Here is a 25,366-nt window from a genome sequence, read left to right as displayed (position 1 = left end):
CTTGAAAAGGCTTAAGCTCCAGTAGCTGTGAGCCCTACCCTCCTACACGTGGTGCCACCAGGGGGCAGCCTGGAGCTTTAGCCGCCTCCACAGCTGGAGGGCACTGTCGCCAGCCCGGGCCTAGAGGGTTCTTTCTCTGGATTGGCAGTCAGTGCCTGGCAGGGTGGAAATGTCAGTTCATATAAGCCAGGCCCTCACGTGTCTTAATTTTCTAAAATCTTAACCTCCCAGTCAACCCTGGAAGGTTCTGAACACGTCCTGACTTCTCAGAGGAGAGGGGGCACTGCTGCTGCTTTTCTCCAGCACCTGAGAAGCAGAGCCAAGGGGAGAGGATGGTCTTCCAACAGGAGCGAGATCCAGCTTGGTGCTGCCATCCACTGTCCCAGCACCTCCTAGCCAGCTGGGTGTGGTCCCGTGAGCCCAGCCCTCAGGTGTCTCAGCCTTTGCCCAGGGTCTGGTTGGCCAGACTTGTGGACCCGGAAGGCATCTGTGGGAAAAGCCATGGGGCCCCATTCAGGGGCTAGACCAAGGATTTCCGGTGACCACAGTAGCGGTCTGCCTGGGTGTGTACCTGAATGACCCCAGAGGCCTAGGGCACTGGAACCCCAGCCCCTTAGAAGAGGCAAGTCTAGGACCAGCTTCTCGGCTAACTTTGGGGACTGAGACATTTCCCCTATCCCGGGTTCCAGGTTGGAGGGCTGGGGAGAATGGGGATGGGGTCCTGCCATATTTCCATGGCACACAGGAGGGCTGGGCCAGGGTGGAGACACGAGCCATTAGAGCTTAGGAGATCCCAAAGAGCATAGCGGGAGTAAAAAGCGCCAGCACTTGGAGAACTGCCTCTTCCCCCGCTGCCTGGGGGAAGGAAGGCAAGGGCCGCCCTCCGCCGCCACGGGCGGGGCTGCGGGACCCCGCAGGAGTGGGGAGGGCCAGCCGGGCCCAGGAAAGGGGCGGGGCGGCCGCAGTGACGCGGCGGGCGGGGGGAGGGACGGCAGGGGCGCCGGCGGGCGGACCCGGAGGAAGGTCGGGGCCATGGGCCCGCGCTGCACCTCCAGAGGGTCCGGCGGCTGCTGGAACCCGAGGCTGGGGCTGGGGGCCCTCCGGGCTCCGACCCACGGCCCTCCCGCCCCCACCCGGACCGGGTGAGGGGCGCCCGCCCTAAACTAGAGGTGAGACGGGACGTCGGCGGGCGGGCCAAGAACACGGCGGGGGACGGTCCGCCGGGGAGCAGAGGGAAGTGGGGACAAATGGGGCCTCTCGCCTGCTCGCCGGGTGCGAGGTGGGAGGGGTGCCTGTCGCGGAACCGGGGCGCAGAGGGGCGGAGCGGGTCTCTCGGGGTGGGGGCCGTGGGATACCCAGTGGAGCCACTCTTGCCTCAGCCCCAGGAGGGGTCAACTCCGGGAAGGATGATGGTGTGGCTGCATAGACGAGTGCCAGGGGTCCAGGAAGGATGCTGAGGAGGGGAAGTCGAGGACTGGGCTGCGGGCCAGAAGGGCAAAGGCAGGTCTGGGGGCCGGAGGGGTTAGTCATGTGGTCCAAGAAGGTAGGTTCGGGTGCAGGGGGTGGGGAGCACTGACAGACGCTAAGAGGAGGAGCGCCCGGAGCTGCTCTGCGGACAGACATCCCGGGGACTAGGTTCTAAGTGGATGGGGAGTGGGGGACACGCGACCGCCGACTAGGGGATAGTGATGCAGCGGGCGGGCCCCGACCGGATGGCTGTGGAAGGCGGGCCTGGAGGGAGGGGACGGGGGCCCGGCTCCTGGGGGCGGGTCCCGGAGGGATGCAGCTTCGAGGGGGCTTAGGACGCGGCCGCGGCTTCAGAGGCGAAGCTGGCCCCTGAGCCCGCCGGCCCGCGCCAGCCGCTCCGGGGGGCCCGCGTCAGCGCGCGGTTGCCATAGCGACGGGCGGGCGGGGGACGGGGGCTGCGCGGAAAAGAGGTCAGCGCTCAGCCTAGCTGCGGCTCGTGGCCCCCGGCGGCGCTGGCGGCGGCACTGGGCTCGCCTCTGCCCACCCCGTGGCGGGCCCAGGCATGGGGTCCGGCGGCCCGAGCCCTCCGGCCCGCGCGCAGGGCTCGGGGCCGCGCGCCGCCGCCCCGCACTGACTGCCGCGCCGTGCCCTGCGCCAGGCGGAGCGGAGGCCGCACTCGGCCGGCCGAGCACCTTCAGGATGCTCATCAAGGAGTACCACATCCTGCTGCCCATGAGCCTGGATGAGTACCAGGTGGCCCAGCTCTACATGATCCAGGTGAGGGCGGTGGGAAGCGGGGGGTGGGGGGGCAATGCACACTTCATGATGGGGTAATGGCAGCAGGAGCGCGCAGGCCGCACCTGGGACGAGTGGCCAGGCCCAGCTCAGCCCCCGTCAACCCGGCTCTGGGGCTTGGAAGGACAGAGAAGTACCCCTTCCAATATGGGAGCCCAGGAGGTGGCTGTGGGAAAAGGGGCAGAAGGGGCTAGTGGCCCCATCCCCCAAATGCCTGGCCCCTGGTTGATGCTCAGCCCACTTCTGATCTCCTTTAATCCTCCTTAGAATCTGTAACCCCTTGTGGGAGGGAAAGGAGTGCATGAGGAGGCAAGAGTGAGAGGCAGGGAGCCAGGTGGTAGAGAAGACTGGAAAGGGGGTCCCCAGAGGGTGCAGATTCCTGACAACCCCAGGTGGTCAGGGAGATGGGAATGAGGATCAGACCCCAAAACTGTGACAGAGGGGCAGGCAGGGACCCTAGAGGATGAGGTTGGGGTCTGAGCTTGGGTGGAATGCAGTGAGGCAGGCTCTCAGGGAGGGAAGACAGCGCTGGGCCTCTGGGAGGCCTGTGTTCCCCAGAAATGAGGGTCAGGGTCTGAAGAGACAAGAGGGCCAGGATCTAGCCTCAGAGGGTTGAGTGGGCCAAGTTCAGGCACCAGAACTATAAAAGGACAGGATCTGAATGCCCTCTAGCCATAAGGGGTGTGGCAGGAGCTGGTGTTGGGGTCCCAGAGAAGGAGGGGACTGGGAGCAGATTCTCAGAAAAGTGTGGGCCCCTTTTACTGTCCTTGATTCTTCCAGCCCACCCTCCAGGCCTCTTAGCTGCTCCTGGAGTACATATGGCACACTCCCACCTCAGGAGCTTGCATCGGCATCCCCTCTGCTTTGAATAGTTCCCTCCACCCCACATCTGTACTCCACATCCACCCTCCCCTACTTCAAGCTGTATTCACACTGTGGTCATGTTATCTTCTCAGTGAGGCTTTCCCTGATCATCCTGTCATAATCATAATCCCAACCCTATATCCCTGGCCCTAACCTACACTTTCTTCTTCCCATAACACTCACCACTTCTAACATACCATGTCATTTGCTTCTGTTAAGTCCCTCCCTCCACTAGAACTAAATCCCACAGGGCAGGCAGGGTCTTTGTTTTGTTCATCAACAGGAGGTCCCAATTCATATAATCCCAATATGCCTAGAAAAGAGCAGACAATCAGTATGTGAATGAGTGCTGGGTTGCAAGCCCTGTGGAGGACCGGACAGCAGCTGTGATCCTGATCCTAGGGAACTGCAGGGGACCAGGGTTGGGTCTCAGGGAGATAGAAAGGCTAGGACTAGCATTCTAGCACTGTGTAGAGGGCCAGGCTGAGCTGGGGCTGAGCTGCCCATTCTGCTCTGCCCCGGGTGCAGAAAAAGAGCCGGGAGGAGTCCAGTGGTGAGGGCAGCGGCGTGGAGATCCTGGCCAACCGGCCCTACACAGATGGGCCTGGCGGCAGCGGGCAGTACACACACAAGGTGTACCACGTGGGCTCCCACATCCCAGGCTGGTTCCGGGCACTGCTGCCCAAGGCTGCCCTGCAGGTGGAAGAGGAATCCTGGAATGCTTATCCTTACACCCGGACACGGTAAGTGGGCGGAGCAGGCCTGGAGCAATGAGGAGAACAGCCCTGGTGGGCACAGTAATGACCCTCACCCCTGCCCTGTGCCCAGGTACACCTGCCCCTTTGTGGAGAAATTCTCCATCGAAATAGAGACTTATTACCTGCCTGATGGCGGGCAGCAGCCAAATGTCTTCAACCTGAGTGGAGCTGAGAGGAGACAGCGCATCCTGGGTGAGGCCTGGGGCCAGTGAGGGGAACCTAGAGGCCCTCTCAGGCCACCTGCTACCTCAGTGAGCAGCCTCTGACAAGTCACAGCCCCTCTCCAGGTCTCAGATTCCTGGCTGTGCAAGGCTGCCTTCCCAATCCCAAGGCAGGGAAGGGGTGGCAGTGGGGGAGGGGGCTGGCATGGCTCAGTATACTGCTGGAACCCTCCCCTCAGACACCATCGACATCGTGCGGGATGCAGTGGCCCCAGGAGAATACAAAGCAGAAGAGGACCCCCGGCTGTACCGCTCGGCCAAGACTGGCCGCGGACCACTGGCTGATGACTGGGCACGCACAGCGGCCCAGACAGGGCCCCTCATGTGTGCCTATAAGCTGTGCAAGGTCGAGTTCCGCTACTGGGGCATGCAGGCCAAGATCGAGCAGTTCATCCATGATGTCGGTGAGCACCCAGCCACAGGAGGTTCCCTTTACCCAGCATCCACCAGGCACCCCTTATTTGAGCCAGGGGTGCTCCCAGTCTTTATGCTCCCAGAAGCATAAAGCCATCATTTCCCTTTGACTTGTTGGCACTGGGGCAGAGGAGAGCAGCACAGCCCGGCTGGGGGTTCATGGGAGCCTAGCCTTGAGGTATAGGTAAGAGTCAGGAGGGCAAGAAGCTGGGGACATGACTTCTGAGCATGCAGGCACTGACATTCAGAGATGCTACTTTCATCCGTTAAGCTTCCAAGATTCTCCAGTGTTCGGTGGGTCAAGGGAGACTTAGAAACTCTCAAAAGGGTCAGCAGCCCTAACCAGCAACACACAAAGAAATACAGCCTAAGGCTGGGACTCTGCCATCATTCTCTTGGGGCCCCTCCCATGCCCAGCTCCCATGGCCCCATGCTCTAGCCCTGGGATCCAGAAGTCCTGTTTCTAACCCGACGGCTCCTGCAACTCTGCCCCGCCACATCCCCCAGGTCTGAAGGTGGGCCGCCTACCGTAGGAGCGTACAGGGGCCCGGGCTCCATGGGACCCCCAGTGAGCCACTTCCCAGCCCTGCACTTTAGTTTTCCCTTCTGTGAATGAGCAGGAGGCTGGTTCGGGTATTAAGAGCTAACACTAAAAAAAAAAAAAAAAAAAAAAAAAAAAAGAGCTAACACTGACTGAGCATTCACAACATGTAAGGTGCTTTGCTAATCACTCTTCCTGCAAGAGTTCCTTTAACACCCATGACACCCCTGCAAGGTAAGAACTGCTATTCCCATTTTACAGACCAGATGAGGAAATTTAGCTTAGAGAATAATATAGGCTCCTTGTCTCACATTTGTAAAAATACCAAAAAGCACGAATAAGAAAATGAAACCAGCAATATATAACTGTGGTTAAGATTCTGATCTATTTCCTTCCAGAAGTTTATAATTATAATCTGACCTTTATTAGTTTATTTCCTAGATACTAGTTTACTCCTAGATATTGGAGTTTCTAACTTTATTCCTCTGCTTCCGATGAAAATATCCCAGAATGGGTATCATCTTTCGCTACAAACTTCATTAAGTGCCAACACTTCCATTAACTATTAACACCTTCATTAACTATCAACAATTTCATTAACTGTTAATGCCTTAATTGTTAACTCCTCTGAAGAAGTCAGCAGGAAGCTAGTGAGAAAGACAGCAAGAAGCCTGGGTCCCAGCTTTCCAGGGTGTCAGCACTGGGTTTGTGCTCAGAGTTGGAGTGTCCAGAGGGATGAAAGAGGCAGGAACAGAGGGAGGCAGGTGGAGCAGAAAGACAAATGCCCCAGTTTCTATTCCCATCTCCCGGATGGCACTCGCCCTGGCCTACTTTGTGGCTCTGGGTGGGTGGTGTGCCCAGAGAAGCCATCACCCCATGTAGGGGGCTAGGTATGTGGCTGCCTGGTGGCCGTGCCAGGGAAGTTCAGGCTGGGAGGACATGGTTCTGATGCCCCTACAGGTCTGCGTCGGGTGATGCTACGGGCCCACCGCCAGGCCTGGTGCTGGCAGGATGAATGGACAGAGCTGAGCATGGCTGACATCCGGGCACTGGAGGAAGAGACTGCCCGCATGTTGGCACAGCGCATGGCTAAGTGCAACACAGGCACTGAGGGGCCGGAGGCCCAGGCCCCTGGGAAGCCTAGCAGCGTTGAGGCCCGGGCTGCAGCCAGCCATGCTGGCACCCCCGATGGGCCTGAGGCACCCTCCGGCCCCGATGCCTCGCCTGATGCCAGTTTTGGCAAGCAGTGGTCCTCTTCCTCACGTTCCTCCTACTCATCCCAGCATGGAGGTGAGGCTGGGGCATGGGGGGGTGGGGGAGGGAGCCACCCTCAGGCTGGACACCCAGGCTGAGGTTGATATGGCCCTGCAGGGGGCGTGTCTCCCCAGAGCTTGTCCGAGTGGCGCATGCAGAACATTGCCCGAGACTCTGAGAACAGCTCTGAGGAGGAATTCTTTGATGCCCATGGTCAGCACCACAGCCCTGGTGGGGGTGGGGGTATCCCTGAGCGGCTCCTCCTGCCCCATGACATAGCCCCTTGTCCTTTCAGAAGGCTTCTCAGACAGTGATGAGGTCTTCCCCAAGGAGATGACCAAGTGGAACTCCAATGACTTCATTGACGCCTTTGCCTCCCCTGTGGAGGCTGAGGGGACACCAGGTAAAGATTGCCATCCACCAGCACTCTGAATGCAGTAGACACTCAGAAAACAACTCAGCCCTGAGTTTAATGGGGTCCTCAATTGAATGTCAGTCCATTAAATATACAGGTGAATAATTAGTGGATAAGGAGTGGATAGATGGTTGGTTAGAGTATTCCAAGCTCAGACACAGGCCAAAAAACGAAGGAATTAATTTGGAATCCAGGAAGGCTTCACATGGGAGATGGTATCTAAGCTGGATTTTAAAGGATTGGACGAACTCTGTCCATTAGAACTTTCTGTGATGATGGAAATGTTCTAGCCACTAGCCACATGTGGTTTTCACTTGAAACATGGCTAGTGTGACTAAGGAGCTGAATTTTGCCTTGCATTGTATTTTAATTTATTTCAATTTAAATAGGCATATGTGACTAGTGACTACCATATTGGACAGGGCAGGATTGGAAGGAATCTTCTAGGCGTGTTTGCCTGGATAGTAGCAGGACCAACATATACAAAGGCCCAGACATGTGAAATGACCCACGAGAGCCTGATGAGAGAGGATACAGGAAGTTGGGGGATGGCTTAGGCAGACAGCAAAGCAGAGATATCTGAAGTGCCCTATGAGGGGATCTCCACAGACCCCTCAGTCTCCTTCACTGGCTTCCCCCATCCTATAGACCCTGGAACCGAGGCCACCAAAGACATTGGGGATGGGGCCCGAGCACCCAGGGACTCAGAGGTGAGTATGGTCACCTACCCTACAACTGCAGTTCTGCCTGTCGGCCAGGCAGGCTACTGCCCTGACACCCCTGGCACCCCACTTTGCCCCACAGGGCCCAGACGGAGCTGGGGAGCTGGGGGCAGAGGCATGTGCAGTCCACGCCCTCTTCCTCATCCTGCACAGCGGCAATATCCTGGACTCAGGCCCTGGAGATGCCAACTCCAAGCAGGCGGACGTGCAGACCCTGAGCCTGGCCTTTGAGGCTGTCACACGAATCCACTTTCCTGAGGCCTTGGGCCACGTGGCGCTGCGTCTGGTGCCCTGCCCACCCATCTGTGCTGCTGCCTATGCCCTTGTCTCCAAGTACTGGTCAGGGGTGGGAGGGTGGGGGATGTACAGGGTCTTCAAGGAGCAGAGAGCATGGGGCTCCAGGGACCTAAAAGGCCTCATGAGGAAAGGGGGGAGGAGGCCAGGAACCCAGACACCTGGGCCAGTCATCCACCCAGGTGGACTTCGGCTTCTAGTCAATGCACCCCACAAAGGGCCCTTGGGTGCTGATGCTCCCCACAAAGGCCCCATGGTGCTAAGACTTGCCAACAGGCCAAGGGGACTGGGAGGAGGCAATGCAGGGCTGGAGGGCCTCCCACCCACCCACCCCACCTCCTCCTACAGCCTGAGCCCCTACAGCCATGACGGTGACAGCCTGTCCCGCTCCCAGGACCACATTCCTCTGGCTGCCCTGCCACTGCTGGCCACCTCATCCTCCCGGTACCAGGGCGCTGTGGCCACTGTCATCGCCCGCACCAACCAGGCCTATGCTGCCTTCCTGCGCTCGCCTGAGGGTGCTGGCTTCTGTGGGCAGGTCAGCAGTCAGGGGCATCCTCGGGAAGCTTGTTGCTAGAGCCTTCCACCTGCCTGCCTCTGCTACAGCCCTTCCTGATGGCACCACTCTCGCCAATCAGGTGGTGCTGATTGGAGATGGCGTCGGCGGGATCCTGGGCTTCGATGCGCTCTGCCATAGTGCCAGTGTGGGCACAGGGAGCCGGGGCAGCAGCCGCCGAGGGAGCATGGTCAGTTTGGCCGAACCCTGCCTCCTCAGGAGGGGGGTATCTCTCCAGCTCTAGGTCTCTGTCCCCTGCAATATGACAGCTCCCCTGCTATTCTGTCCCCTATTGGGCTGTGCCCCGAGTTCTCTCCTGGAGTCCCTGCTCCACCCCCAAGCCTCTCTCCTCACCTCCAAATAAGTAGAAATCGAATTGTCTCCAATCCTAGGGATATTTCTGTCCTCTATTTTGTCTAGAACAATGAGCTGCTCTCACCGGAGGTTGGCCTAGTGCGGGACCCCCTGGCAGATGGGGTGGAGGGGCTGGGCCGGGCGAGCCCAGAACCCTCAGTCCTGCCTGCCCAACGCACCCCCAGCGACCTGACCAGTACTGAGCCTGAGGGTGCTCAGAACAGGTGATGTTTCTACCCCATAACCCACACCCTGGGCTTGTGTGGGGCTGTGGAGGCATCAGCACTGAGCACCCTTCCCCACACAGCCTGCAGGCAGCCCCCCCAACCACCTCCTCTGGGGAGCCCAGGCGGGCAAGCACAGCCTCCTGCCCACCTGCCGCCACTTCTGAGGCTCCTGATGGCCCCACCAGTGCTGCCCGCCTTGACTTCAAGGTCTCCGGCTTCTTCCTCTTTGGCTCCCCGCTGGGCCTGGTGCTGGCTCTGCGCAAAACCGTGATGCCCGCCTTGGAGGGTGAGGCTCAGGGTGGGGGTGGGTGCCACACACCTTTCCCTTTGCTCCTCCCTCTCCTCTGTTTCCCATGAGATGCTGGCATTATTGCCATACCCCCAGTATAAACTAAGTTGCTGGCTGGAGGAGGGAACCTGAGGCCCTTCAGAAAGAAGGGACTTGCCAAGGCCAAGTTCCCAAACACAGTGCTCTGCTCTGTGAACAGGGAACAGGTCTGACAGCCCAGGGAAGGGGTCCTCACCAATCCCATCAGCAGAGGAAAGGTCTTATCTCTTCTTAGCCAGGACACTCATCCCACTTTATCAGGAATCTGGTGACCTCTCAGGGAGCGCAGTTTGGGAAGGGCTGGCTCAGGGTCATACAGCATGTGAGGTGCTGCTTTGCACACCTCCCAGCATGCCCAACTGCAACTCCTCTTTCCTTTGTCTTCTAGTTGCCCAGATGCGCCCAGCCTGTGAGCAGATCTACAACCTCTTCCACGCGGCCGACCCCTGCGCCTCCCGCCTTGAGCCCTTGCTGGCTCCCAAATTTCAAGCTATCGCCCCACTGGCGGTGCCCCGCTACCAGAAGTTCCCCCTAGGAGATGGCTCATCCCTGCTGCTGGGTATGCCCCCAACCAAGATAAAGGGGAGAAGTAGGAGGGCATCAACAGGGAGGGATGGGAACAGGGCCCCCTGACCCAAGAAGACGTGAGGTGGTTCCTACATCATTGCTGACCTCTCATGTCACCAATCCCAAGACCATGGAATCCTACCCAAGACTCTCTGGCAGTCTCTGCCAAGAAGTTGAGGGCAGTCATGATGGCTAGGCTAGAGAGAGGAGCCAGTGGCACTGTCGTGCTAGTGTCTGGGAATACCCACAATGTGGGGGGTTGCTATACTGGAGGGGGGGCGGTGCACAGCATATGCATATACACTTGTGTTCATGCATCAGTATGGGGCAGGTACCTGTGTATGCATGCAAGTGGGTACCCATTTGGCCCCATGAGACAAATGGGCCTGTGTGGGGGTGGTGGTAGCAGGCATTCCGGCAGGAATACAGTTGACTGTTGGCATAAGCTAAAAGGAGACAATGCTCCCCTATTCTTCATTTCTACCCAAATACGGGACAGTTCAGCCTCTGCCAGTACCTGACCAGGGAGGGCTGGCAGGGGAGACAAGGGAGGTGTCAGGGCCAAGCTGTCTTGGAAGCCCTAGGTGGGAAGACAGGAGGGCAGCCGGGCTCAGACTGCCACTCAGGTTGCCCCACCTCCCCCAGCTGACACTCTGCAGACACACTCAGGCCTCTTTCTGGAAGAGCTGGAGATGTTGGTGCCCTCAACACCCACCTCTGCCAGCGGTGCCTTCTGGAAAGGCAGTGAGTTAGGCACCGACCCACCAGCCCAGCCAGCTGCTCCTAGCACCACCAGTGAAGTGGTTAAGAGTAAGTCAACCAGCCACCCAGCTGGGGAGGGGACGCTGATTCTGCCCCCCAAAGCCCACCTGAAACACCCTTGCCCCCAGCATTGGCTCTGGGATGAGAGGGCCCCTGCACCCAACATTGGACATGGCAAAGAGCAGGCTTGGCAGAAAGGAGGGGAGAAAGAGCACTCAGGGGCCAGACACGTGGGCATGAGGTGGGAGGCCACCCCTGACCCACTGCCCAACGTGGCCGTGCAGTCCTGGAGCGCTGGTGGGGGACCAAGCGGATTGACTACTCGCTCTACTGCCCCGAGGCGCTCACCGCCTTCCCCACCGTCACGCTGCCTCACCTCTTCCACGCCAGCTACTGGGAGTCGGCTGATGTGGTGGCCTTCATCCTGCGCCAGGTGGGCTCGGGGATACAGGGTGGGAGATGAGACCTGGACAAGGGATAGGGAGCCGAGAGGCAACCCCAGGCTCCCTGTTCATGTGGCCTCTCGCACACAGGTGATCGAGAAGGAGCAGCCACAGCTGACGGAATGCGAGGAGCCGTCCATCTACAGCCCGGCCTTCCCCAGAGAGAAGTGGCAGCGCAAACGCACGCAAGTCAAGATTCGGGTATGGGCCCTTCCCCTTGCGGCCTCAGGAGCAAGACCCTGCCCCCTCTCCCCAGCATCCCTGCTGCTCACTACGTTCCTGGGACCTTCCTGGGTGCCGCCCCCACACCGAGTCCTGGCCCTGCCCTTGGGAACCAAGAATCTCCTCCCCTTCCACCGCTGGCCGGATCCGTGCTCTCTGCACCCAGCCTCATCCTCTGAATCCCATCCTGTCCATCCCCTGGGACCCGCAGTTCACACACACTCCTGACCTCAGGTCGGGTTGGAAAAGTGCCCACCACTTGGGCCTCGCCCCTGCCTGGGTGTGGGTCCTCCACAATAGCTCCTCCTGCATCCCTGTCATCTCCGGGCTGTGGGCTCACGCCGTCTCCTCCCGCCAGAACGTCACTTCCAACCACCGGGCAAGCGACACGGTGGTGTGCGAGGGCCGCCCCCAGGTGCTGAACGGGCGCTTCATGTACGGGCCCTTGGACGTGGTCACGCTCACTGGAGAGAAGGTCAGGACATGCTGGCCTTGGCCCCGGGTAGACCCGCCCCCATCCAGCCGGGCAACTCTGGGTCTCCCCCACCCTCCGACAACAATGACAGCCCAGACCCTCCTCCACTCAGGGTCCTGGGGTGCGTGAGGCTCCACCTCACGGGCCCTCTCGCCTGCTCGCCCCACCAGGTAGACGTCTACATCATGACGCAGCCACTCTCAGGCAAGTGGATCCACTTCGGAACTGAGGTCACCAACAGCTCTGGCCGCCTCACCTTCCCAGTGCCCCTCGAGCGCGCGCTGGGCATCGGCGTCTACCCGGTGCGCATGGTGGTCAGGTGAGCACTGGACAGGCCAGGCTTCCGCGGGCCGGGGCTCTGCCGGGCCTCGCTTGCCCCACGCAGCTCATGCAGTCCCTGGGCCGCAGGGGCGACCACACATACGCCGAGTGCTGCCTGACCGTGGTGGCCCGTGGGACCGCGGCCGTGGTCTTCAGCATCGACGGCTCCTTCACCGCCAGCGTCTCCATCATGGGCAGCGACCCCAAGGTGCGCGCCGGCGCCGTGGATGTGGTCAGGTAGGAGCGGCGCCACCCAGCTCACCCTGGTGACCCGCCCCACCCCCGGCGATAGAGCTGACCGCCATCCCACCCCACAGGCACTGGCAGGACTCGGGCTACCTGATTGTGTACGTAACGGGCAGGCCCGATATGCAGAAGCACCGCGTGGTGGCCTGGTTGTCGCAGCACAACTTTCCTCACGGCGTCGTCTCCTTCTGCGATGGCCTCACCCACGACCCACTGCGCCAGAAGGCGATGTTTCTGCAGAGCCTGGTGCAGGAGGTGCGGCGGGGGAGGGTCCATCCCCGCCCCTCCCCGCCCCCACCTGAGGTTGTCCGACACACGGAGGCCCACCTGGTCCCACCCCCATGGGCTCGGGACCCTAACTGGCAGGAGAGGCCCCTATGGTCCAGCCCTCTAGTGGTCCGAAGGGCCCCCAGTCCTCTGGCCCAACTCTGGCTCCCATCTGGGCCTGGTGACATAAGACCCTGTGGCCTCGCCTCCGTCTGAATGGCCCCGCCCCCCCAAAACCTTCCCAGAAACTTGGGATGCCTAGTGGCCCGGTCCCCTAACCAGCCTATCCCACCACAGGTAGAACTGAACATCGTGGCCGGCTATGGGTCACCCAAAGACGTGGCCGTATATGCGGCGCTGGGCCTGCCCCCGAGCCAGACCTACATCGTGGGCCGCGCAGTGCGGAAGCTGCAAGCTCAGTGCCAGGTGAGGGCCGAGCAAAGCCGGTGATCAGGAGCTGGCCAGGTAGCCTGAGCCTGGGTCTGAGGCCATGAGGACCACCTGCGTTAAGCACCTGAGGGGGCGGCTATAAAAAGGACACCGGACTTCTCCTAGGATAGGGTCAAGGGCAGCCTGGAGCTGCTGGGCAGGGGTGCTGGTGTGCTCCAGACCGGGAGTGCTCATTTCACTTTGCGGTGGCTGCGGGCATGGACCTTGAGCTTTCTGAGCCCCAACTTCCTGCCTGTAGAACAGAAATGAGCTGGCACCAACCTCTACCCCTTGTGAATATCACATAACATGCCTGGGGCTGGGAATATGGCAAGTGCTTACTGAATGTTAGCCGCTCCTCTTTTCCACCAAGACCTCAGGAAACTGAAGCCCAGGGAAAGGCAGAGGAAGAAAGCCAGGGCACTCTGGCTCCCAATCTGGGGTTCCTGTCTGCTAAGGGAAGGCTCTGGGTCAGGCCATGCCAGGTCTATAATGCCACCAGCACTGCCGAGGAGCCTGGGGGTGGGGGTGGAGTGAGGGGGGCAGGTGAGGGCTGCATGTGGGCCTGAGACCAGCTGTCCCCTCATTTCTGCCCACAGTTCCTGTCAGATGGCTACGTGGCCCACCTGGGCCAATTGGAGGCAGGCTCCCACCCTCATGCCCCCGCTGGACCCTCCAGGGCTGCCCTGGCCAAGAGCAGCTATGGCGGGGCTGCCCCTGTGGACTTCCTCCGAAAGCAGAGCCAACTACTTCGCTCCAGGGGGCCCAGTCAGGTGGAGCGGGAGGGCCCAGGGACACCACCCACTGCCCTGGCCCGGGGCAAGGCCCGGAGCATCAGCCTCAAGTTGGACAGCGAGGAGTGAGGTCCAAAATGTGGCTGGCCCTGAGTTATTTATTCGTGTACTTGAGGGGCCCAAGTGGCACCTGTGGGAAGCTGGGGGCCCAGATCGCTGGCCCCCCCACCCCACACCCTGCATCCCTGTCTGCCCCTCGATGTTACTTCCCTTTCATGTGGGGGGGCACCTAGCCTCGGGGGAGGAGGGAGCAGTAAGGGCCTGGAGGCCTTTCCAGTGTGTGTAAATCCATGAAAATAAAGCACCTGTAACCCAGCCAACTGCCCACTCGCCTGGCACCAAGCCCACTTTCCAGTTTGATGGGGACACTGCAGGGCAGAGAGGGGCCAGGATGTGCCCAGGGTCATAGCATAGGTCAGAGGCAAGGCCAAGATGGGAGCCTGGGCCTCAAGGTCCTCCCTTCTATCCGAGGCTTCCTCATGAACAAGCAGCCCTCCCCACCTGGGTCAGCCCCTCAGTTCACATGGGCCCAGACTTGGCTTCTGCCTAAAACTTCTGCCTTCAGAAGCTGAGGCCACAAGACTGTGGGACCAGGGGCTGGAGGGGAGACCAAACTAGGGGGCCACCTCACTCAGGCCCTCCTGGCTGTGCCTTTGTCTCCCCCTGAGGACCAAAGGTACCCAGGCACCTCGGCCCTGGCCAGCAAAAGACACTTCCTTTATGACAGAGATCATCCTCCTCATCTCTGCTGGGGACACTGAGGCCCAGAGAGGTCCTAGAGCTGGCAAATGGGAAGCTGGGATCAGAACCTCAATCCTTTGCCTCACAAAACCACCTGAGTACCAGTAAGTTTGAGATGTTAACCCTGGTCTTCCCAATGATTCAGCTCGACAGGCCCAGGGAGAGATAAATATGGCCTTTATATACAGAGAAGCATGATGCAGCAGGGGCAGGGGTGCTGGGAGCAGCAGTGGGCTAGGCAGGGTGGGCAGGGCCGGCAGGGCCCTATCAATGGGAGAAGATGCCCCGGAAGCGAGCCTTGTCCTCTTCATCCTTCTGCCGGATCCGTGCCTCCAGGGCTCGCAGCTCACGGCTCACGATGGGCGCCAGGGCAGGGTCCAGCTCCAGCACCTTGGCAAAGTCAGCCTGGGCCTCCTGTGCATTCCACACGGCCGCGTGTGCCTTGCCCCGCTTGAAGTAGGCCTTGACATTGTCTGCAGGGGTGCCAGAGGGCAGCAGGCATGCAAAGGCATTAGAGGGGGACAAGCCAGCTGGCCAGCCTGACTTCTGCCACTGTGGTCCCCTCATGGGTCAGAACCCTCCCAAACGGAGAATGCCAACCACACCCAAAACCCCACGACACCATTCATATGTCATTGACACAACAGTGCCCATGACCCTGCTTGGGTGGAGGACATTTGTTCAGGTGCACGTAGGGGCTCCAAAGGGGGGTGACGTCAAAGGCTCACCGTCATACTTGTTGAGGATGGAGGAGCAGTGGTCCAGCACTTCATAATACTCCTGGGCCACCAGCTTGCACTGACAATAGTTGAGCAGCAGCGGGGTGATCTGCTGATCCAGCTGGATCCAGTCAGGGGACCCGGGCTGCTCCTGGGGGCATGGGGACAGCGAGAGGCCAGAAGACACTAAGAGCCGAGTCCCTTAGTTCCAGCTCACCCTCTCCACCACAGCCTCCGGGCAGCACCTTCATCTGCAGGTTCTTGAGGCAGGCAATGGCATCGTAGTACTTGGCGGCGGCCTCCTTCACGTGGCCCTCACGGTACAGCCTGTTGCCTTCCTGGTGGATGACTGGCACTGCCTTTGCCTTCTCCTCATCTGTCATGGCCCAGGGGTCCTGCTGATATGTGCCGGGGTTCTCCACCTGCCAGAGCATGGGCCACATCAGGTGAGGCCCCAGGGCACCCCAGGGTCTTCCCCATCGGCAGACCTGACCAGCCTCTAGGCTGGCCGGGCCTCTGGACGTTGGACACCAGAAGCAGAACCACTTATTCCTTCACTGACCATTCAACAAATGTTTAAGTAGGACCTCCTACCTGTCCAGCACGAGGCCAGCTTCCAGGAACAGAAGAGTGAACAAGATGGTGAAAACCCCTACCTTCACAGAGACCTGCGGAAGCAGAGGGGCCCCAGGAGGGAAACCTATGGAGACTGTCAGGATCCTGCCAGGCGTTCTTGTACCTGCCCTATCCCAACCCTACAACGGTCCATCCAATAGCCCTGGGCGAGCAGTCAGGACCAATTCCTGCTGTGAGGCTGCGCAGTGGTGGCTTGGTAGCCCCTCACCTTAAGCATCTCAATGTCAAAGATGAGAGGCTGAGGGTTCTGCTGCAGAGCATCCAGGTCAGCATGGCCCAGGGAACTGTGCTCATGCATCTGGGCGATACCACAGCAGTGCCGCTGGCCCTCCAGAGGGTCCTTGCCGGCTGCGATGTTGCGTAAACTCTTGGCGACCAGCGGATACAGGACCACATGCTGTAGAGAGGCAAGTGGGCACCAGGGGCTCTGTCAGCGTGGGCTGCCTGGTCTCCACACCCAAGAAGCCCAGCCCCTGGCCCCATCACCACCTGAGAGAGAACACTGAAGCCCAGAGAGGGGCAGCAACTGGCTCAGGCCCCACTCCATTGAAACAGAGAAACTCCCTCCAGAGTCCTCTGGCATCCCAGCCTTCTGTTCTGGCAAAGTCCCCAGCTCCCACCACACTCTCTGGCCACCAAACCAAGCACCTCTCCCACACCCAACACAAACACACACTCTCACTGTCAACCCACCTCCCCTGCTCTTACAAGCTCAGGCTCTTGCCTCTTCCTCCTCCTCCTCCCAGAGGTGTAGCCCACAAGCTGGACTTCTCACCATTACTGGGATCCCTCCACATTCTGTTCTCAGCATCCCTCTCCCTTCTCTCCTGCCCCAGCCCCACCCCATTCAGGGCCTATCTCAGGTCTGGGCGCTCAGCGGAGACCTCCAGGCATAGAGGACCTAGTCTTTGACCTTTCACCAGGAACAGCTGCTGAGAAGGTGGGAAGCTGACTACCTCAACCCCAGTCCAACCAGCTCTGCTCACTCTCCCTATAGTCTGCATGGGAGCAGACTGTGGGAGTAACGTCTCTCCAGCCAGCAGACGTCCTCAGTCTTGGTGCTGAGTGTTTTGAGCTAAAGATAAACAGGTCTAGTCCTTGCTCTGCAGTCCCTTACACCCAGGTAGAGGACCAAATCCTGGCCATGCAGGGCATGAGGGTTAGAGGACCCAGAGGAGGATTTCAAGCCAACCACCAGCTGTCAGGGAGGGCTTCCTAGGGGTAGTGACCCCAGGAATTGACTTTGAAGTATGAGGTAGGATCTTGGCCAAGAAGGGGACAGAAAGGAAAGGCAGGGAGGTGAGTAGGAGGGGAAGACTGGCAGGAGTCAGAGCCTGCAGGGCTGTGTGAGAGTCTGAGAGTAACTAGGGGCCAGAGAGGATTTAAAACACAGTCGTGCAGGTTATTTGCATTTGAGAATCAGTCCCCTGGCTGCAGTCTGGCTAATGAAGAGGAGAAGGCAGAAGGGGCCAGGACCCCGATGTCCTGTTGGTGTAGTGCCCTGGAGGGAGTTTGTGGCAGCCTGGCTAGGGCACAGGCCCTAGGATGGGGAATAGGAAACATCTGGACAGACACTGCAGGCAGGTGCAGGATGTCAGGTACCTTGACGTCGCAGCAGAACTGGGCGATCTCCCCCTCACGCATGGTGGACACGATGGTCTCCCACACAGGCAGCTTGAACTTCTTGCCAATGATGAGCTCCATGGGCTTGCCACGCACCCGGCTGTCGTCCAGCACGGCACCCTCCTTGTCACTGTGCAGAGTCCGGTAGTGGAATGTGGCCTGCAGGCCACATGTGGGATAAGGCAAGGGCACAAACACTCACCAAGCCCCCAAGGACAAGCCAGCTCCCAGCCTGCAGATAGCATGGGGCACAGGACTCACCCAAGGGTCACCACCTGACCTTTACCCCACCACCCAGAGGAGGAAACTAAGTCACAGAGAGTGAAGGAAGGAGCCCAAGTCACATGGTTAGGGGGTGGACAGGCTGGGGTGGGATTCCAAGCACCCTGCCACCAAATGTTCTTTCAACAAATATTTACTGAGCACATACTATGTGTCTGAGCTCTGTGCTAGACACAGCAGTAAACAGAACAGATAAAAGTCCCTGTGCCCATGGAGTTCACATGGAACTTCTAAAGGAGATGAGGCTGAAACAAAACACTGTGCTATATACAGTGGAGCTAAGGGCTGTGGATCAGAAAACAATGCAGCAGAGGAAGACAGGGCAAATTTATACACAGGATGCGGACACTTTCTGAGGAGGCAACATTAGAGCAGATATCTGAAGAGAGTACAAGAGAAAGCCCACCAGACAGATGCTGGGGTAGGAAACTGGTGTGAACTGTCTAGGCCAAAAGGATAGCAGTGAGATCATACAGTGTGTTCAAGATGCATCAAGGTCAGTGTGGCATGGGCAGCCTGGGTGGCTCAGCAGTTTAGTGCCTGCCTTCAGCCCAGGGCATCATCCTTGAGTCTTAGGATCGAGTACCGCATCAGGCTCCCCGCATGGAGCCCCTGCTTCTCCCTCTGCCTGTGTCTCTGCCTCTCTCTCTCTCTCTGTGTGTGTCTTTCATGAATAAATAAATAAAATCTTAAAAAAAATTTTAAAAAAAGGCCAGTGTGGCAGAAAAAGAGCAAATGAGGGAAGGGGTGCACTGTGGGGTCACCGCAGTCAAGGGGAACGATCCCACAGGACTTGGAGGCTATGGTGAGGCCATTGTGTTTTTACTCTGGGTGGCTCCATGCAGAGGAGGGAGAGGATCTGACTTGGGTGAGGGCAGATGCAGGAAGGTGAGTTAAGAGGTTAGCACAGTAGGCCAGGGGCACAACAGGGACCTGAACCAGGGTGGTCCAGGGAGAGACCACGAGAAGTGGTGAGATCCCCGGTGCATTCTGAAGGCTTGCTGCAGGACATGAGAGCACAGGAAGGGCTGTGGAGACTGGGAGGGTTTTGGCAACCAGAAGGCTGGAGGTGCCCCCCCACTGAGATGGGGGAAGGCTTGGGTACAGCTGGCTAAGTCTGAGATGCCACCAAGTGATGGTGGTGAGTCGGGAGCGCAGCCAAAAATACACCTGTGGCAGTGGAGAGTTTTTTAGAGATGAGCCTGGGGGACAATCACCCAGGGGGTGAGTGCAGAGAGAAGAGATCTGAAGATGAAACCCTTGGCAGGATATAGATAGAGAAGCCCACGCTTTTGCCCACCACACGATGCTGCATCTCTGAACTCTGATTCCAAATCAGTAAAGTAGAGGCAACCCTAACCCAGCCCGCATTGTGGGAATGAAAGGAAACAGAGTATGTATTATGCATCATGTATTACTGTGAGCGCTCGATCACCACGGGATTGTTCTTTGGTATTACTTGTCCCTGTTTTTTGGTGCCACACATATCTTCACTATCTTTACAATGTCTCTCCTCCTGGTGTCTGTTCCATCCAGAATCTCCCTTCTTCAAGGCCATCAACCCCCTCTACACACAGCCCATGGGGACATGCGCCCACTCCCACACCTCTTCTCTCCACTCTGAAAGAATCCCTCTTAATATAACTGACCATCAAAACGACGGAGTTCTCCCTCTGCTCTCATGGCACTGACGCTGGGCCAGTCTAGAATCTTTACCCACCCAACCTTGGCAGAGGGCTGCTCATTCACAACCGCTTTTACTTTTGGTGTCCCCAATCCAGGCCAGGATCTTTGGTTACTTGCTCAATACGCATGTTCTGTGTGACTGCTCTGCTGGGCCCTGGGGGCTGCCCCTGGGAAGCAACTGACTCTAGAGGCAACTGAAAAAGGCACTCCAGGAGGAGGGAACTGCATGAGCAGAAGCAGGGAAGCCCGGAGACTTAGGGTGTTTGGGGAGGGGACAGGAGAGGCCTGGAGATACAAAGGAGGAAGGTGGTAGACTCTTTAACCTCCCAGCCCTTCTCTGTCCTGAGCAACATCACGTAGAGAGGTCCAAAACTCTGCCCAAGAGCTCCAGTCTGGCAGACCTGACCTCTGGGCATGTTTAATGGGTTTGCGCGCTCGGGGGCCTCACTTTTCCCCAATTAAACAATGGGAGCTAGCCTAAGTGTTTTCAGAAGGCTCTCCCATCTATAAAAGAACTTGAACCTTACAACCCAGAGGCCCCGAGCCTCCTCCCCAGTCCCGGGGCACCCCCCACGTCCCAGGTCTCCCGCTCTGGGTCTCCTCCGGCTCCAGGTCTGAGCACACGCTGAAGCCAAACCCCCGCAACCTTCTGATGATGACTGACGGCCTCCCCGACCAATGCAGCCACACCGCCAAACCACCGGGCGAGGCCGACGTCTCTAAATTCACCCCCTACTTAAATGCAGACCAACCAGCGTCGAGCTCGGCATGTGAGCGGTAGGGTCAGCGGCCGCTGCTCTCTGGGCATGCGCAACCTCTCGCCTAAGGCCTCCTCCCGCCTCGCATGCGCACCGCGCCGCCAAAGGGTCGAGGGGAGGGGGCTGGGCACGAACCTTGGTTCCATCCTGAAAGTCCGGGAGCTCTCCTCGGCCCTCCTGTATCACACGCTTTTGGATCCCGTCCTCCCGGAGCCTTGCGATGATATCCGCCATCCTTCTTCCCCGCTGCTCTCTTTCGGTAACTTCCGGACTCCTTCGGCAGCTTCCGGAACTGCTTCGGCACTTTCTAGGGCTTCGGCAACTTCCGAGATGCCGCCATTTTGGCTGAGGGCAGATGCCAAAAAGGGAGTAAACGTCGAAACGGACTGTAATTGGTTCTCTGCGCAGCGCCGAGCGCGCAGCTCTGACCAGGGGCGGGGCCTGAGGCTGGGGAGGCCCCCGGGGGGGCGGGACGCGCCAGAGAGGCGGGGCCAGGGACGCGGGGCGGGGCCAGGGACGCGGGGCGGGGCCAGGGACGCGGGGCGGGGCCAGGGACGCGGGGCGGGGCCAGGGACGCGGGGCGGGGCCAGGGACGCGGGGCGGGGCGTCCCCAGCAATTAGGTCATTGAATGGATTTGGAAGGTCGCTCCCACGTGGTTGTGTGCTCCTACCCAACCCGTTTAAAGTTGTAGTGTCGAAGCATTACGGGGCTCCGGGACTCGGAGGATGGGAGGCGGCCCCCTCCCATCCTCCGAGGTAACGCCGCTACCTACAGCTACTATTATCGTGTATCCCTTTCTGGCCTTTTCTTTTTGAAAATCTAGCAACAGAGTGACTTTTGCATCCTGGATTTTTATCTTTGGGAAAAAACAAAAAGCAAATAAATGAAAACCAAAAAATAAAACCAGGAGTAAGAGGGTTTCGGTATTCCTGTGAGTACAATAAGCTCCCAAGAGACTGGGAGAGCCCCTGGTGGGGTCAGGAGTGGGTGAGTCGGCCACTGAATCCAGTGTCAGGCACACAGTAGGTGTGCAATAAGTATTAGGAAATACATGACTGATAGAAATGACGTACTTTGGGGGCTACAACAAGGTTTTTCTTGGCTTCTGGAAACTAGCTGTGATCAATAGCAGTAGGAGCCTTCACCCAATTTAAAGGATTAGGTGCTCCAGTCAGGGGAATGTCTTGAGAACTGTGACCTGTCTTCATCCTACCCTCCTAACTAGGAAGGGTTATTGTCCCTGCCCTCTGACCCAGGTGCTAAGTGCATGGGACAGTGACACAGTGAGAGTTCATTTCCCACAAGAAGTCCCCTGAGAAAGGTGGGACCTCAGAGGTGAAAGGGAAATGTGCTTTGTTTGGTTGGTTTTCGCTTTTGCTTTTTACCAACAGAAAGTTTTTTATAGGCCATCACTGCCAAATTCTGAAGCAACAAGCAGCCTGGGACGCCTGGGTGGCTCAGCGGTTGCGCGTCTGTCTGCCTTTGGCTCAGGGCGTGATCCCAAGGTCCACATCGGGCTCCCTGCATGGAGCCTGCTTGTCCCTCTGCCTGTGTCTCTGCCTCTCTGTCTGTGTCTCTCATGAATAAATAAGTAAATAAAATCTTAAAAAAACAGAAAACACAAGTAGCCTGTATCTTATTTATAAATTGTTCCAAAAAAGGGAAAAAGAGGAAAACTGACCGGCATTTTTTTAAAGATTTTATTTATTTATTTGAGAGAGAGAGAGAGAGCACAAGCAGGAGGAGGGGCAGAGGAAGAGAGAGAAGCAAACTCCCTGCTGAGCAGGGAGCCCAATGCAGGGCTCCATCCCAGGACCCAAAGATCATGACCTGAGCCGAAGGCAGACACTTACCCAGTTGAGCCACTCAGGCACCCCTAAACTTTTTTCAAAAAAAAAAAGCATCGAGATCAAATATAGCTCATTCCATTAATGTAAGAATGCTTCAGAATAGATAGAAACATCTATCATTATAATTTATCACATCAGTGAACTAAAGGAGAAAACTCATATGGTTATCTCAAAATATTCAGGAAAAGCATTTGATAAAGTTCTATGGCTAAATAATGAAAACTTACAGTTTAGTGGGACACCTGGGTGGCTCAGTCAGTTGAGCATCCAACTCTTAATTTCAGCTCAGGTCATGACCTCAGGATCGTGAGATTGAGCCCTGCATCCAGGGAGAAGTCTGCTTGAGATTCTCTCCCTCTGTCCCTCCCCTTGCTCTCTCTCTAAAAATAAATAAATAGATCTTTTTAAAAACACCAAAACCTTACGGTTAGGAAAAAGAGGAAACTTCTCAGATTGATAAAAAGCCATACATGATTAAGTATGATGGAATAAGTATTCCCATCCCCTTCAATATCAGGAACAAGACAAGTAATGCTCTCTAGGGATGCCTGGGTGGCTCAGCAGTTGAGCATCTGCCTTTGACTCAGGGCGTGATCCTGGGTCCATTGATCGAGTCCCATATCAGGCTTCCTGAGTGGAGCCTGCTTCTCTCTCTGCCTATGTCTCTGCCTCTCTCTCTCATGAATAAATAAATAAATCTTCAAAAAAAATTAATACTCTCTACCAATGATGCTGTTTAGCACAGTACTGGAAGTCCTGGCCAAAGCAATGAACCAAGGAAAATAAATTGTAAGAGTAATTCCCTCTACATAGAAAATCCAACAGAATCTTTGGACAGGGCAGCCTGGGTGGCTCAGCAGTTTAGTGCCACCCTCAGCCCAGGGCCTGATCCTGGAGACCCGGGATGGAGTCCCACGTTGGGCTCCCTGCATGGAGCCTGCTTCTGTCTCTGCCTCTCTCTCTCTCTCTCTCTTTCTCTCTCTCAGTCTCTCTCTCTGACTCTTATGAGTGAATAAATAAAATCTTAAAAAAAAATAAGAATCTATGGGCAGACTATTTTTAACAAATTAGAGAATTTTGGGATGCCTGGGTGGCTCAGTGGTTGAGCATCTGCCTTTGGCTGGGTTGTGAGCCTAGGGTCCTGGGATCCAGTCCTGCATCAGTCTCCCCATGGGAAGCCTGCTTCTCCCTCTGCCTATGTTTCTGCCTCCCTCTGTGTCTCTCATGAATAAGGAAATTAAAAGTTTAATTAAAAAAAATTAGAGAATTCTGCAGTATTGCAGGAATATAAAATAAAGCTACCAAAAATTAATAACACTCTTCATAACATCAATAATCCACTAAAAAAAATGTGATAGAAAATAAGATACCGGGCAGCCCAGGTGGCTCGGAGGTTTAGCGCCGCCTTCGGCCCAGGGTGTGATCCTGGACACGCGGGATCAAGTCCCACATCAGGCTCCCTGCATGTAGCCTGCTTCTCCCTCTGCCTATGTCTCTGCCTCTCTCTCTCTCTCTCTCTGTTTCTCATGAATAAATAAAATCTTTAAAAAAAAAAAAAGAAAGAAAAAAGGGCAGCCCGGGTGGCTCAGTGGCTCAGCGGTTTAGCGCCGCCTTCAGTCCAGGGTGTGATCCTGGAGACCCGGGATCGAGTCCCATGTCGGGCTCCCTGCATGGAGCCTGCTTCTCCCTCTGCCTGTGTCTGTGTGTGTGTGTGTGTCTCTCATGAATAAATAAATAAAATCTTTAAAAAAAAGAAAAAAGAAAAAAATAAGATACCATTCACAAGAGCAGTAAAACTCAGTATTTAGGAAATAAAAGCACAGCCTGGAACTTTTTAGAGAGAAAATATTTTAAGGACATAAGTGAAGACATGAATAACTTCAGTGACATACCTTTTTATTGAATGAAAGAGCTTAACATTTGAAATAGACTTCTCCCGAAATCAATCTAGAAATTTAATGGAAATCCCAGTGAAAATTAAAAAAAAAAAAACTTTAAGAACTAGAAAACAATTTTTGTAATATTTCTATAGAAGAATGAAAAGCTAGGTCAAGTTTGAAAAAGATGACCAGGGATGCCTGGGTGGCTCAGCAGTTGAGCGTCTGCCTTCAGCCCAGCATTGGCCTCTGGAAACTAGATGTGATCCTGGAGTCTGAGGATCGACTATGTCTCTGCCTTTCTCTCTCTGTGTGTCTCTCATGAATAAATAAAATCTTAAAAAAAAAAAAAGAGGGGCAGCCTGGGTGGCTCAGCGGTTTAGCGCCGCCTTCAGCCCAGGGTGTGGTCCTAGAGACCTGGAATCGAGTCCCACATCAGGCTCCCTGCATGGAATAGAGCCTGCTTCTCCCTCTGCCTGTGCTGTACATGTGTGTGTGTGTGTGTGTCATGAATAAATAAATAAAATCTTAAAAAATAATAAAAGAAAAGAAAAAGATGACCAAAGGTGGGGGGTGGGAGGGTGGCTTATCATATTTTAAACCACATGGCAGGGAACCCTGGGTGGCGCAGCGGTTTAGCGCCTGCCTTTGGCCCAGGACACGATCCTGGGGACCCGGGATCGAATCCCACGTCGGGCTCCCGGTGCATGGAGCCTGCTTCTCCCTCTGCCTATGTCTCTCTGCCTCTCTCTCTCTCTCTCTCTGTGCGACTATCATAAGTAAAAATAAAAAATTAAAAAAAAAAATAGGGCAGCCCGGTGGCGCAGCGGTTTAGCGTCACCTGCAGCCCGGGGTGTGATCCTGGAGACCTGGGATCGAGTCCCACGTCAGGCTGTCTGTGTGGAGCCTGCTTCTCCCTCTGCCTGTGTCTCTGCCTCTCTCTCTCTCTCTCTGTGTGTGTGTCTCTCATGAATAAATAAATAAAATTTAAAAAATTTAAAAAAATAAAAAAATAAAAATAAATAAATAAACCACATGGCAAACCATAATAATATAAAAAGCATGTGATACTGAGAATTAGTCAAGCTGACCAAAGACCCAAAAGAGAGCTTAAAATAGATATACATGTTAACAACTATATACTTGATTACTTGATATGTGATAAAAGTGGCACCACAGTTCAGAGGGAGAAAGAACTGGTTGGTAGGCAATGCTGGGAAAACTGGTTCACTCTACACTGAAATAACTACAGATCCCTTCTTGTACCACATCCAAAGACAGAATCTGTAGGGTTAAGTATCTTAATATAAATTGTAATACCTAATGGTGTTAAAAATGGATCGAGTGTTTATATGTGCCAGTCACAGTGTTATGCCCCTTAGTATGCATTAACTAATTTAATCCTAAATTAATGCTATAAAGGAAATACTATTATTACTTCCATCCGACAAAAGAGG

The 25,366-nt window shown here is 56.4% G+C and overlaps 2 protein-coding genes across 5 annotated transcripts; one reads left to right on the top strand and one right to left on the bottom strand.

The window, feature by feature from the left end:
- The first annotated feature begins 987 nt into the window (after positions 1 to 987).
- Positions 988 to 14,051, top strand: PITPNM1 (phosphatidylinositol transfer protein membrane associated 1). 3 transcript variants are annotated; one of them, XM_072790138.1, is made up of 25 exons: positions 988 to 1,169; positions 1,380 to 1,500; positions 2,126 to 2,244; positions 3,655 to 3,869; positions 3,955 to 4,076; positions 4,285 to 4,509; positions 6,021 to 6,350; positions 6,432 to 6,527; positions 6,610 to 6,717; positions 7,378 to 7,439; positions 7,534 to 7,784; positions 8,094 to 8,283; positions 8,384 to 8,491; positions 8,722 to 8,879; positions 8,963 to 9,168; positions 9,599 to 9,769; positions 10,423 to 10,587; positions 10,824 to 10,972; positions 11,073 to 11,183; positions 11,563 to 11,679; positions 11,850 to 11,998; positions 12,088 to 12,237; positions 12,318 to 12,501; positions 12,811 to 12,939; positions 13,542 to 14,051. In XM_072790138.1, the coding sequence occupies exons 3-25, from the start codon at positions 2,167 to 2,169 to the stop codon at positions 13,803 to 13,805; spliced, it is 3,738 nt and encodes a 1,245-aa protein (XP_072646239.1). In that variant the 5' UTR covers positions 988 to 1,169; positions 1,380 to 1,500; positions 2,126 to 2,166; the 3' UTR covers positions 13,806 to 14,051. The 3 variants fall into 3 exon arrangements, with proteins under 3 accessions (XP_072646239.1, XP_072646240.1, XP_072646237.1); XM_072790139.1 differs by lacking the exon at positions 1,380 to 1,500 and having other exon boundaries at positions 6,613 to 6,717; XM_072790136.1 differs by lacking the exon at positions 1,380 to 1,500.
- A 586-nt stretch (positions 14,052 to 14,637) lies between these two features.
- Positions 14,638 to 20,637, bottom strand: AIP (AHR interacting HSP90 co-chaperone). Of its 2 annotated transcripts, none has more exons than XM_072790140.1 (6): positions 20,317 to 20,637; positions 17,435 to 17,614; positions 16,041 to 16,229; positions 15,442 to 15,618; positions 15,206 to 15,347; positions 14,638 to 14,950 (listed from the first exon to the last, which is right to left on the bottom strand). In XM_072790140.1, exons 1-6 carry the CDS (start codon positions 20,413 to 20,415, stop codon positions 14,745 to 14,747), a joined length of 993 nt encoding a protein of 330 aa, XP_072646241.1. In that variant the 5' UTR covers positions 20,416 to 20,637; the 3' UTR covers positions 14,638 to 14,744. The 2 variants fall into 2 exon arrangements, with proteins under 2 accessions (XP_072646241.1, XP_072646242.1); XM_072790141.1 differs by having other exon boundaries at positions 15,214 to 15,347; positions 20,317 to 20,591.
- Between the last annotated feature and the right edge of the window lie 4,729 nt (positions 20,638 to 25,366).

This window comes from Canis lupus, chromosome 21, assembly GCF_048164855.1.
Source record: "Canis lupus baileyi chromosome 21, mCanLup2.hap1, whole genome shotgun sequence".
Classification (NCBI taxonomy): domain Eukaryota; kingdom Metazoa; phylum Chordata; class Mammalia; order Carnivora; family Canidae; genus Canis; species Canis lupus.
This window is presented reverse-complemented; position numbering and strand designations above follow the sequence as displayed.